The following is a 12,793-nucleotide window of genomic DNA, read 5'->3' as shown; positions in this document are numbered from 1 at the left end:
GGCTAGGTATCCCACTCACGATCTGGAGCTAGGAGCGGTAGTGTTCGCCGTCAAGATCGGGCGCCACTATTTGTATGGGGTTCGGTGTACTATTTACACGGACCAGAAGAGTTTGAAGTATTTGATGGATCATCCCAACCTTAATATGCGGCAGAGGAGATGGATGCATGTGGTGAAGGATTACGATTTTGAGATCCTGTACCACCCGGGCAAGGCGAATGTGGTAGCTGATGCCCTAAGTCGGAGGGCAAAGAGTGTTCTGATACGAGGTATGTGTAAGAGAATGACCATGAAGACTCCGGTGTTAGATACCATTCGTGAGGCTCAGGAAGAGGCTGTGAGACCGGAGAACTGCAAGAAGTAGCGAGTGATTAGGCAGGTATCTGAGTTTGTGACTGATAGCCGAGGGCTTATGACTTTTCATGGTCGGATATGGGTAACGTTTATTGGTGGGGCACACAATGTTTTGATGGAGGAGGTGCATAGATCGAGATTCTTGATCCATCCCGGGGCCACTAAAATGTATTTGGATCTAAAGAGAGACTATTGGTGGCCTTGTATGAAGAGAGATGTTGCGTGGGTTGTAGAGAGGTGCTTAACTTGTCGTCAGGTTAAGGCTGAGCACCAGCGTCCGCATGGCAAGTTGCAGCCACTTGAGGTTCCCCAGTGGAAGTGGGAACAGATTTCTATGGATTTCATCACCAAACTGCCAAGAACCCCAAGGGGTGTCGATGCAATTTGGGTGATTGTGAATCGATTGATGAAAAGTGATCACTTCCTTGCTATCAATGAGAGTTCTTCTGCAGAGAATTTGGCAGAAATGTATGTGAAGGAGGTGGTGTCTTGGCATGGGGTGCCAATTTCGATTATGTCAGCTCGAGATGTACGTTTTACTTCAAGGTTCTGGAAGAAGTTTCGTGAGGAGTTGGGTACGAGGTTGCATTTCAGCACTGCTTATCACCCTCAGACCGACGGTCAGAGTGAGCGGACTATCCAGACACTCGAGGACATGCTTCGGGCATGTGTATTAGACTTCGGAGGAAGTTGGGACACGTATCTACCTTTGGCTGAGTTTTCCTATAACAACAGCCACCATTCGAGCATCGGTATGCCTCCCTTCGAGTTGTTGTATGGAAGGAGGTGTCGGACTCCCATTTATTGGGGAGAGGTAGGGTAGCGGGTGATGGGTAGTACGGAGATAGTACTCTAGACGACTAAGCAGATTCAACAGGTCAGGCAGAGGTTGCTGATGACCCAGAGTCGCCAGAAGAGTTACGCTGATAGGCGTCGCTCAGATCTCGAGTTTCAGGTTGGTGATTTCGTTCTCCTAAAGGTATCACCTTGGAAAGTTGTGATTCGATTCAGGAAGAAAGGCAAGTTGGGACCTCGATATATCGGTCCATTCAGTGTGATAGCTAGGGTGGGCAAAGTAGCGTATCGTTTGGAGCTACCTGCCGAGCTGAGTCATATTCATGATACCTTCCATGTGTCTCAGTTGAGGAAGTGTATTGTCGATGAGTCAGTTGTGGTTCCATTGGAGGACATTCAGGTGGATGCGAGCCTAAACTATGTTGAGAGGTCGATTGCGATCCGATATAGGAGAATCAAGGTTCTGAGGAATAAGGAGGTGTCCCTGGTTCAGGTCCAGTGGCAACATCGGAAGGGGTCCGAGCTGACTTGGGAGCCGAAGTTAGAGATGTGGGAGCAGTATCCAGAATTGTTTGTGGAGCGAGACTTCAAGGGCGACGTCTAATTCTAGTGGGGGAGAATTATAACATCCGGATTCCCAAGTATCTCATTTTAAGTATTTTTATTGAATATTAGAGAGGGACTCGGCGAGTAGGCGCCCAGACTCGGCGAGTGGATAGCCCATGTGTTGGTCTGATTTAATGGAGGACTCGGTGAGTCCATGTTGTTTAATGAAACCCTAATATCTTGGGTTTGGGGCCTATTTAAGGACCCTTATAGCCACCATTTGCGGCTACCAGACCATTGAGAGAAACCCTTATAGTGCTTGAGCGTTTGTGAGAGAGAAGAAGCCATTATTGGACCTTTGTGGGTTTGTTTTGCAAGAGGAAGTTGATTCCAGCTTAGAGGAGGCCAAGGAGATTGCTTATTTGTGGATTACAAGCAAAGTACATCATCCTTGAGGTAGCACATCGATCATTTTTCTGTTTTGCTAAATAATCCATGGATCTAGGGTTTTCTATACCCTTTATTGGGTTGATTTGTTGGGAATATGGTCCCTTATCATGTTTAGACATCAGATCTGGATCCATAGTGGTCCAGAGAACCTATTCCATCTTGCTTTATGAGGAGTTATGGAAGAAATGGACTTAGGATGTTGTATTTGGGGCTAAATCATCAAGTAGTGTCATTTGGACGTTGCATGAGCATCAAGTTCGAACCTTTACGTGATTATTGAGCTTGGGAAGATTAGATCTATGGATTAGAGGAACAGATCTGACCTCAAAAGGTCATTTAAGTGTGAGCATGGAATGAACTCGCAGAGTCCATGAGCAGACTCCACGAGTCGAGTCAGGGTTGCCCCTCGATTCGTGATAAGTGTAACTTGTCAAGTGGAAGAAAGAATCGACGAGCCAAGAGAGTCTGAAAGGATTCTGAGGACCTGCGTGGACTTGCCGAGTCACCTTTGTGCACTCGACGACTCGGGTCAAAGTTGACCGTTGACTTTTTTTAACTTTAGGGTTCTGGTCAAGACTGATACAAGAGAGTTCAGGGAAGGGTAGAATGGCCTTCTACCAAGTCTGTAGAGATGAGATCATGGGAGAGTATTGATCGGGAATGTTATTTGAATAATAGGAGGAGGCTAGGTCGGGACGTTGATCACGGGAGTTTATCCGATTTCATTGAGGTGAGTCTTCTCACTATGCCTTACCTGATGGGGTGATTATGTGTGACCGGAAGGTCTTATGTGTATGATGTAAATGTGATGTATATTGTATATGTTATATGTTATGATATGAGTATGATGATATGGACCGGAAGGTCAACAGAGTCATGGGATGGAAATCCCCTGAGACACCTGGATCGGAAGATCCCATAGTGCTATGGCCTGGAAAGGCGTATGTACTGTACATTGTATTTTGGGGAACTCACTAAGCATTATTGCCTACCGTTTGCGTGTTACGTGTTTCAGGTACTAGTGATGATCGCGAGATGGCGCCAACATGATCAATACACACTTATGATGGAGATGTTTGGAGATTCTGGGGTTTTTGATTTGTACTCGTTTTATGTAAAAACAATTGATACATGTTTTTGAAAATTGTGATGGGAGTATTCTTATTAAATTAAAATGAAAAAAATTATTTAGAAATTTCACGGTGTTACATCGAAGGCTTGAAAATTTCAAGGTTACTCAAGCCCTACTTGCAATGAAACATCAAGATGGAAAGTTTATATGTGCTCATGTCTTGGATCTGAAGTTGCATATTGACAGGCTGGGAATGTTGGGTGTCATGTTCCCGAGGAAGTTGGCTATTGACTTGGTTCTTCAGTCACTTCCCAAGTCATATAGTGAGCTCGGTAAAGACTACTATGTTACAGATCATGACATGACCCTTATTGATCTTGCCTATTTGCTAATTGTTGTTGAATCAGTAATGATTTGGCGTAATGATCAAGCAAACATGATTGGAAGATCTACTACCCAAGTTGCCATGAACATAGGCAATGACATCGATAGTCCATAAATAATCCCTTCTCCTAAAGGAAAGGAATTGGCCATGGTTAAAAGCTTTGATCACAAGAGAATGGTCGGTTCTGGGATTTTCTGATGTGCCAATGCAAAAGAAGTCATTTGTTTCTACTGCCATTTGAAGGGACATTGGAAGCGAAGCTGCACAGACTACCTGAAAGATGTAAGAGAAGGTAGAATCAAAAAGTTTGACTCTGCTTCAGGTAAGTCCTCTGTCTAACTTTATTAAGTTCCTATTGGTAGATTCTTAACACATGATGTGATAAGATTACATTTTGATGTTTTGTAGGATCAAAGGAAGCTTAAAGGAAAGGCATGCAGAGTCTGATTGCGAAGAGATGGATTTCAATTACACGGTTTGATGATCGTATTTTTGAGCTGTCGCTTAAGAGTTATGATAGATTGCTTAGAAATTTGTAATAACATAATTTTTATTTGTATTTGCATTGTAAGGAAAAGTTTTCTTCCGTATTTCTTAAATAAAATTTTGAGTTTATTTTATATTATATCCCCTTGCAATGACATATGTGAAAATTGATGTTTGTATGTTTCTATTTGTAAGCAACATGGATTTGATTCTTTCGTTTGTGGTAGTGTCGAGAATTTACCAAATAAGGAAAGATTTTCATCACCCAAGTTTCGATTGCATTGAAACTTTGAATCATGCAACTTGTATTGTATGATGAATGAGAATTTTCAGCTTTGGGAAATTAAGATTGATTCCTTGCATGTTTGTATATATGTGAGTCAAGTGAAGGACTAGGAGATCAGGTACACTTGGTTGTGTGCTGGTTAGGTCCACCACAAAGAACAATAAGACTATTCGTTATGGTTTGCCAAAGTTAGTAAATATGATCACAAGCAATTTTTTTGTTGAAGCCAAAATTGTAAATAAAATGAAGTTAATGTTGTTTCATTTATTTCGTGAAGTAAAGTTGTAAATATATTTTTCTTCTTGTTTTCTATTTAATTTAAAAATGAATAATGATTTAAATATTTGATTAGGTGTTTAAGGTCATAACTAAATTGATATAATTTTCTGACATAAAAGCAAATAAAAAAGCTAGAAACAATTTTAGGAGAGTGATGAAATGATTTGTTAATTTATTATAGGGTTTAGGTCCATTTTGGTCACATAACTTTTGGTTTGTGCTCATTTGGTCATTTAACTCTTTTTAAGGTTTAAAAGGTCATCAAACTTTTGGCTTTGTGCTCATTTAGTTAACTTTTGTTTTGATCACTTAACTTTTGGATTTGTGCTCATTTAGTCACCAAACTTATGAGCATAATTTTAAAAGTTAGGTGACTAAATGAGCACAAATTCAAAAGTTAAGTGACCAAACCAAAAGTTAAGTGACTAAATGAGCACAAAGCCAAAAGGTTGATGATCTTTTAAAACTTAAAAAGAATTAAGTAACCAAATGAACACAAAACCAAAAGTTAATGTGGTTTCATTTATTTTGTGGCCAAATGAAGTTTAGTGAGTACAAATCCAAAAGTTAAGTAACCAAATGAGCACAAAGCCAAATGGTTGATGATATTTTAAAACTTAAAAAGAGTTAAGTGACCAAATGAACACAAAACCAAAAGTTAATGTGGCTTCTTTTAAAACTTAAAAAGAGGTAAGTGACATTTAATTTGGAAATGGATAACAATATTCCTTATTTATAACTAGTGGATCTCCATGATAAAACTTAAATTGAATAATTAAATAATATAATTTAATCTATTCAAAGTATCTATCCTTATCAGCTAAAAAAGGCTACTAGAACCCTTCTGTATCCCCTCTAAAATTGTCCAAGCCTTGGAGTGTTCTTGTTTATATCTTCCTTGTTTAACAATTAAATTATTGCAATTCACCCTTTGCACCTTTAATTAATTCTAACTAGGGAAGAACCCTGCTTTGCAGGGTTGGATATGCAAAGAAAATAGACACAATTGCCTTGGTCCATATAAAATCACAAATTATGATTTCTCATCATTCTCCCCTATTATTCTCAAATCATATATGATTACTTGTCCCCCACCTAGTGAGGATAAAACATAAGTAGAGAAAGTCTTGGCGATGGTTCGTGGTGGTGCCGCCTCTTTAGCTACCAGATTAGAGGTGTGGAGAAGCATATGTTAATCGTTTTCCCTGAAACAACGAACCAAGATCAAAGTTAAATTAAATATCGAGACGGGCACAAAATAAGTTTACTTAAAACTAAAAACATAATACAAACCTTTAACTGTAACAGACATTGAATGAAACATTATCAACATGTAGAAGTCTAACTATTATAACCATCAATTAGCTGACCCAAAAAAACCTCTTAGAACGAAATCATAATACCATTTAATAATAAGCACAATATATGTCTAATTTGAAATGAAAACCTAAATTTGTAGTAATATTTTCTATAAAGTCATATATAAACTCATAAAAAAACTATTTTTATGTTTTTTTAAGCAAACTCTTCATAGTACTTAATTAGAAAAAAATGAAAATAAGATGCTAAGAGGTACAAAATGAAAACATAAAACTAAATAAAGAGGAAGCTACCTTGATATCAGTTGGCGGCTGCCACTGCCCTGTTTACTCTTTCATCAACTTTTGCCACCTCATATGCTTTCTCACCCTTCTTCTTGCCTCTTAATATTCAAAAATCCCTTTTCACTTATTAGATTATGAAAAACTTAATAGAAAAGTTAATGAAGTAATTAATAATTAGTAATTACCTGAATTGCATTAAGAACTTTGGAATGACAAACAGCAACAAATGAAATAGGATAAGTGTAACTTCGTGAGCTTGGAACATCAAGAACATCATTTTTCCATTGTCCAGATTGAGTATCTCCATCTCTGAAAGTGTACATTCCAAGTCCCTATCTTCTTCCTTCATTCCATGAACCTTCATATCTATACCATTTGTAAAACTGTAAACACCAAAACCATGCATCTTGTCTGCAAGATATTCTCCAGCATATGTAACTCCATTCCTATAAAAAATTGGGTCTTTCATACATTATATTTGTGTATTATTAAAGATTAAACAAACAATCTTGATGTCTATAGATAAAAGAAAGTAAGGATTTTTACCAGGAATGGTAGTGGCCAATACCATGTTTAACGCCCCATTTGAACAAACCTATGAAGCCAATATGCATGGGAGGACTTCAAGGAATTGTAGGAATTAAAGCTTGTTGATACTGCAAGTTCTGCTTAACTTCATGCCAGTCGGATTTTGAAATGGAATCCGTCAATGATTTTTGTATTCCGAAATTTCCCTTTATCACTGATGAAGAAACGAAAATGTATTGCTTAAATTGTTAAAAGCGGCTCAAATCAGGGTTTAAGCGAACATAACCTGGAAGAAAAAACCCTCAACTTGCAGTCGATTCAATTGCAAATTTAACCAATTTGGTGTCCTTTAACGCTACCTTCATGAATTATATATATATCAGGCAACTCTCTCACAAGCACCATTCCATCAACTTTAGTCTAATTATCAAAATTTCAGTTCTTGATCTGTCCTACTCTTTGATGTTTCCCCCAAAAAATCTTCCATTCCTCCTCGATTTGGAGCATTCGATTGGTGATTTGTGATTGCTTCCAGTTGTATTAATTATCGTCTTAATTTTTCCTTCCAAGTGTTCGATGAAAGTACTAACTCAACTCTGTTGTTTGAATGGTTTGTATAAATTGCTTCGTTCTCCTTGTTGGTATATTTCCAAAATTAGGATAAAACATCAAAAATAGGAATTGAACGAAAAATATATGTCATAAACTGTAAATATTGGCAAAACAAACGATTGTTACTTAATAAAAATGATTGTTTATACATGTAACATACCTGAACTAAGTAATTCAACAACGATTTGAAACCTCGTCTACAATTTAAGAATCAAGGAGAAGAACTTGCAAAATTAAACAGTAAAAAATGTCAGAGCAGTTCATCTATGTAACTAATATTGTGTTGTTTCCTAGATGGAATGATGAATTAACAACAGAAAATGGCCATGGTTCATAAAAATTTGCACCTTACAACCAAATTAGGGCTCCTATATGATTCAATTAACTGATTACTCTTTTCAATAAATGATTATTTACCTGCAACAAAATTACCATTTATAATTTGTGTAACAATTATAAAAAAATAAAGCCAAATTTTATAAAATTCTGATCTATGAGATATAAAAAAAAGGTACCTTACAAGCAACGACATTGGCTTATTTATCATGCCAGCAACCACAATGGTTCTCCAAAACCTCATTTGTTTCCACACCTACCCAAAAATGTTTATGAGTAAATAAGCTTAAAGGGATTTAGCAACTTTAGCAACCCGTAAGTAAAGAATGAACAATTAAGTTTAGTTTGTGATAAATTAGTTTAAAAATGAAATCTTTTCCTATTTTATCCAAATAATGAATAAAAATTGATTTCAAACCCTAAAAATCTTCAATCCAAAGACGCATACATTTGTTTTAGTTTTGTGTAACATATATAGTGTTTTTTAAATTTTAAAATTAAATCAAAACAATTTACCTTCAACACAAACATAATCAAAGTGGCAAGAAAATCTAGAAAAAAGTATATTTCAAACAACAGAGTTCAGTTAGTACTTTCATCGAACACTTGGAAAGCAAAATTAAGACGATAATTAATACAACTTGTAGCAATCAATTAGAAATGAGCCAAAAGGAAATTTGGGGAAAACACAACTCATATTTGAATTTAGAAGCCAAAATTGTGTCTACATGCAAAGTACCATCATACCTGAATTTCAAAACCAAAGAATGGGTTTTCAAGTAACCAACATGAAGGAGACAGCAGATGACAGAAAGAAGGTAATCACAATCAACTAAGGACCTAATTCACTGGATCGAAGGTTGAAATCAAGAGCTGACAACTGAGCATATGAAGGGCAAATATCAGGAATTCCATATATATCACCGCACCAACACCGAAGAGTAGCGCCTCGTCAAAACTCAGTGGAAGAGGGGTATTCTAGGAAGGTTTGAATAGGTTATGGAAGGGAAGGAAAGTGAAAATGTGTGGGTTAGTTGGTGGAAGGCCAACAATCTGTAGAAGAAAGATAACACGTGTAAGGGATCTGTAAAGAAAAGTGATGACAATGTAAGACCATATTTATCATCTTTGAAAAAATAAACAAAGAAAATCACTTTTCACTTATTAAAAAAATTTAAAAAGAAAAAACCCATCAATCAGAATGAAGTCTTTTAATGAGGTACTTGTAAATTAGTATATATATATATATAAATTAATCCAAAATTAATTTTCAATTAATCTAATTAATTAGAAATTGATAATTTACCATTTTCAATTAATTTATTATCATATAATAAAGGGTTTAGGTCATTTTGGTCACCTACCTTTGGTTTTGTGTTCATTTGGTCACTTAACTCTTTTTAAGTTTTAAAAGATCATTGATTTTAAAAGTATAGTGACTAAATGAACATAATTTTAAAAGTTACGTGACTAAATAAGCACAACTCCAAAAGTTAAGTGATCAAACAAAAAGTTAAGTGACTAAATGAACACAAAGTCTAAAGTTTGATGACCTTTTAAACCTTAAAAAGAGTTAAATAACCAAATGAGTACAAACCAAAAGTTAAGTGATCAAAAATGACCTAAACCCTATAATAAATTAACAAATCATTTCATCACTTTCCTAAAATTGTTTCTAGCTTTTTTTTTAGTTATTGATAATAACCCAAAAAATATTTTGCTTTTATGTTAGAAAATTATATCAATTTAATTATAACCTTAAACACCTAATCAAATATTTAAATCATTATTCATTTTTAAATTAGATAAATATATATATATATATATATATATATATATATATATATATATATATATATATATTTACAACTTTACTTCACCAAATAAATGAAACCACATTAACTCAGAAGGTCCCTACTGTTTGTTTTTGTTACGCGCTTGGTCTCTGTCTTATTTAAATATACTATTTTTCCCTTGATATTTTAATTTATTTAAGTAAACACACCCCTAACCCGACCCCACTAACCTTACCTTACCTATCCCACAAATTTTTCTTATTTAAATAATAGTCGTTTTAGATTAGACAGAGACCAAGTGCGTAACAAAAACAAACTGTAAGGACCAAGCACGTAACAAAAACAAACCGTAGTGACATTCCGAGTTAAAAAAATAAGTTACAAACCAAACGTTTAAATTACCCCAAACCATAGAAACTATTCGTGTAATTTACTCTTCATTTTATTTACAGTTTTGGCTTCAACGACAAAATTGCTTGTGATCATTTCAATTGATGATGAGGATGCCCACATGAATTATTAATGAAAAGAGAAAAATAAATTACGTCACATCATCCACTTTTCTTCTTATATATGTAACGAGATATCGTTGGATTCCGTTGGCTGGAAACCCACTTATTTTCACATTTCCTGTTTTACCCTTGGAGTGGGCACCACTCCTAAAAGCTCTCTGCTTGTCACAGCCTTTTGGACAACTTTCCAACATTCGGTGCTTTTTCATGTCTAGCCTTTTTTCCAGAACTATAGCTTTTTTACTTTGAGATCCTTTTTTCCAGAACTATAGCTTTTTTACTTTGAGATGAAAACTTGTGCTTTTATGGTTTGTGTTTTTAGGATGTTAGATGAAAACTTGTGCCTTTATGGTTTGTGTTTTCAGGATGTTATTATAAATATTTTTTACTTGTATAAATTATCAAATCACCAGCTTTTTACTCAGATGAAAGCTTGTGCTTTTTTTGTTTGTGTTTTTAGGATGTTATTATAAATATTTTTTACTTGTATAAATTATCAAATCACCAGCTTTTTTACATGCAGATGAAAGCTTGTGCTTTTTTTGTTTGTGTTCTTAGGATGTTATTATAAATATTTTTTACTTGTATAAATTATCAAATCATCAGCTTTTTACTTTCAGACGAAAGCTTGTGCTTTTTTTGTTTGTGTTTTTAGGATGTTGTTATAAATATTTTTTACTTGTATAAGTTATCAAATCACCAAGTATTATTGTATTTACAATGGGGTACTCACAGCAACTTGGATGGGTACGAAGGGTTTTTTTTTTTTTTTTTTTTTTTTTTTTTTTTTTTTTTTTTTTTTTTGCATTTGCCTTTAAAAAAATGAAAGCTTCTGCTACATGGTTTGTTGTAGGGGTGTCAATTTATGACACGACACGACAAAAATACACGACACGAAACGAAATCGGGACGAAATCAAAATTCGAATTCGTTTTCGTGTCGTGTTCGTGTCAAGTATTAAAAACACGATGTCGTGTCGTGTCGTGTTTACAAATCCACACGAAATTGACATGATTGAGTATGTGTTTGTCGTGTTTGTCGTTTTTATCGTGTTATATATGATTAAATATGAATTAAATAAAATACTAATTATGTAATGTTATTCTTTTCGTGTCATGTCGTGTTGTCGTTTTTTAATTGGTTCGTTTTCGTGTTAGTGAAAAAAAACACGACATCGTGTCGTGTCGTGTTCGTGTTACAAAAAACCTTGTCGTGTCGTGTCGTATCAGACAAAAACACGACACGACGGCCCGATTTGACAGGCCTAGTTTGGTGGTTATATGTTTTTAATTTGTAAAACTAAAGGACAATGATTTCAATATAAAATATTTTTTTAATAATAAAAATTTAAAAGCTACTAAATCACAACCTTTTGTTCTAGTTTTAAATGCCGTTAATTTTATTCATATATTTGGTTTGAGATGCTATAATCTAGTTTCTCTTCTCATCATTTAACGGTTGTAATTTCACCATTGACTCTATATATTAAAGGGATAATGACTAAGGAGGGTAATAAGGTTTACAACTTTTCCGTATTAGGTCACTAAGGTTTTTTTTTTTTTGTGTATTAGACCAATATGGTTGTTATTACTGTTTAGAAATAATCCTTTTACTGGTTTTAACGGGTAAAAAGAACTATTTCTAAACGGTAATAACAACCATATTGGTCTAATACGCACAAAAAAACCTTAGTGACCTAATACGGACAAACTGAAAACCTTATTACCCTCCTAAGTCATTAACCCTAATTATTTTGAAAACATGCTTACTAATCAATGTGACTGATTTGTTTGACTAAAAATAGTTGCTTCCATTTAAACTTATCTCACAACCCTTCCAGAACTTCTAAGTCCAGAAATTCATATGATTGATGATCTTCATTACATAAAGATGCAACATTTTATCAATAACTTCTTTTTTGTCATTTAAATGTTTACATGAACACATCCATCTGTACAAAAACAAAATCTCACTTTGATACCTCCCATCAATGTCTACATTTGATAACGAATGGAAATGTAAAACCAACAGGGACTTGTATAGGATGTCTATTATCAATTATTTTATAAAAGCAAAACCACAACATGAACTAAGAAACTGAAGTTGCAAAATGAATAAAAAAATCAGCACATAAACAAATACATACATACTATATACAACACATAAACGGAAGTTTATAAAGCATGAAACTTAATGACAGGAAAAGTAAAAAACTTAAAGGAGACTTTATAGAAACAAAGATCACCCTTACTTGCCACAAATGGTTGAAGACATCAAAAAGAAGATCAATCTGACCATAAAATCCACATGTTGTCTAGATTTGGTGTGTCATCCTTGCGCAGGGGTCATGCTAATCTTCTCTGTATCATTCCAATTTTATCGGATGTCTCCAAAGGGACGACTATAGATGAAGAGCTTCGTCATATAGAGGAGTAGCAGGTTATATGGGACGACGCGAGTTCTAAACGAAGTAGTTTACTGTTGATGGTCATATATTCTCAATCTCTTTATAATTAAGGTTAATGACTTAGGAGGGTAATAAGGTTTTCAGTTTGTCCGTATTAGATCACTAAGTTTTTTTTTTGTGCGTATTAGACCAATATGGGTGTTATTACCATTTAGAAATAGTCATTTTTACCCGTTAAAACCGGTAAAATGATTATTTCTAAACGGTAATAACAACCATATTGGTCTAATACACAAAAAAAAACCTTGGTAACATAATATGGACAAACTGAAAACCTTATTACCC

The 12,793-nt window shown here is 34.8% G+C and overlaps 1 protein-coding gene and 1 non-coding gene across 2 annotated transcripts; both read right to left on the bottom strand.

The window, feature by feature from the left end:
- Window positions 1–5,429: 5,429 nt before the first annotated feature.
- On the bottom strand, window positions 5,430–7,626 carry LOC144998360 (uncharacterized). Its single transcript, XM_078958143.1, has 5 exons — window positions 7,558–7,626; window positions 6,804–7,419; window positions 6,443–6,703; window positions 6,267–6,355; window positions 5,430–5,858 (listed from the first exon to the last, which is right to left on the bottom strand). The coding sequence occupies exons 2-4, from the start codon at window positions 6,869–6,871 to the stop codon at window positions 6,274–6,276; spliced, it is 411 nt and encodes a 136-aa protein (XP_078814269.1). The 5' UTR covers window positions 6,872–7,419; window positions 7,558–7,626; the 3' UTR covers window positions 5,430–5,858; window positions 6,267–6,273.
- A 4,712-nt stretch (window positions 7,627–12,338) lies between these two features.
- LOC144998949 (U6 spliceosomal RNA) lies at window positions 12,339–12,440 on the bottom strand. Its single transcript, XR_013660482.1, has one exon. It is a non-coding gene; the product is annotated as a U6 spliceosomal RNA (small nuclear RNA).
- Between the last annotated feature and the right edge of the window lie 353 nt (window positions 12,441–12,793).

The sequence above is a fragment of the Lactuca saligna genome, chromosome 5 (assembly GCF_052625555.1).
Source record: "Lactuca saligna cultivar CGN05327 chromosome 5, ASM5262555v1, whole genome shotgun sequence".
Taxonomy (NCBI): Eukaryota; Viridiplantae; Streptophyta; class Magnoliopsida; order Asterales; family Asteraceae; genus Lactuca; species Lactuca saligna.
The sequence above is the reverse complement of the archived record's forward strand: the minus strand, read 5'-3'. Positions and strand labels throughout refer to the sequence as shown.

Coding starts and splice junctions, on each gene's coding strand:
- LOC144998360 (XM_078958143.1), bottom strand. CDS start 6,871: ATGCATATTGGCTTCATAGGTTTGTTCAAATGGGGCGTTAAACATGGT. Junction 6,704..6,803: donor ATTGGCCACTACCATTCCTG/GTAAAAATCCTT, acceptor AATTTTTTATAG/GAATGGAGTTACATATGCTG. Junction 6,356..6,442: donor AAGTTCTTAATGCAATTCAG/GTAATTACTAAT, acceptor TTGAATATTAAG/AGGCAAGAAGAAGGGTGAGA.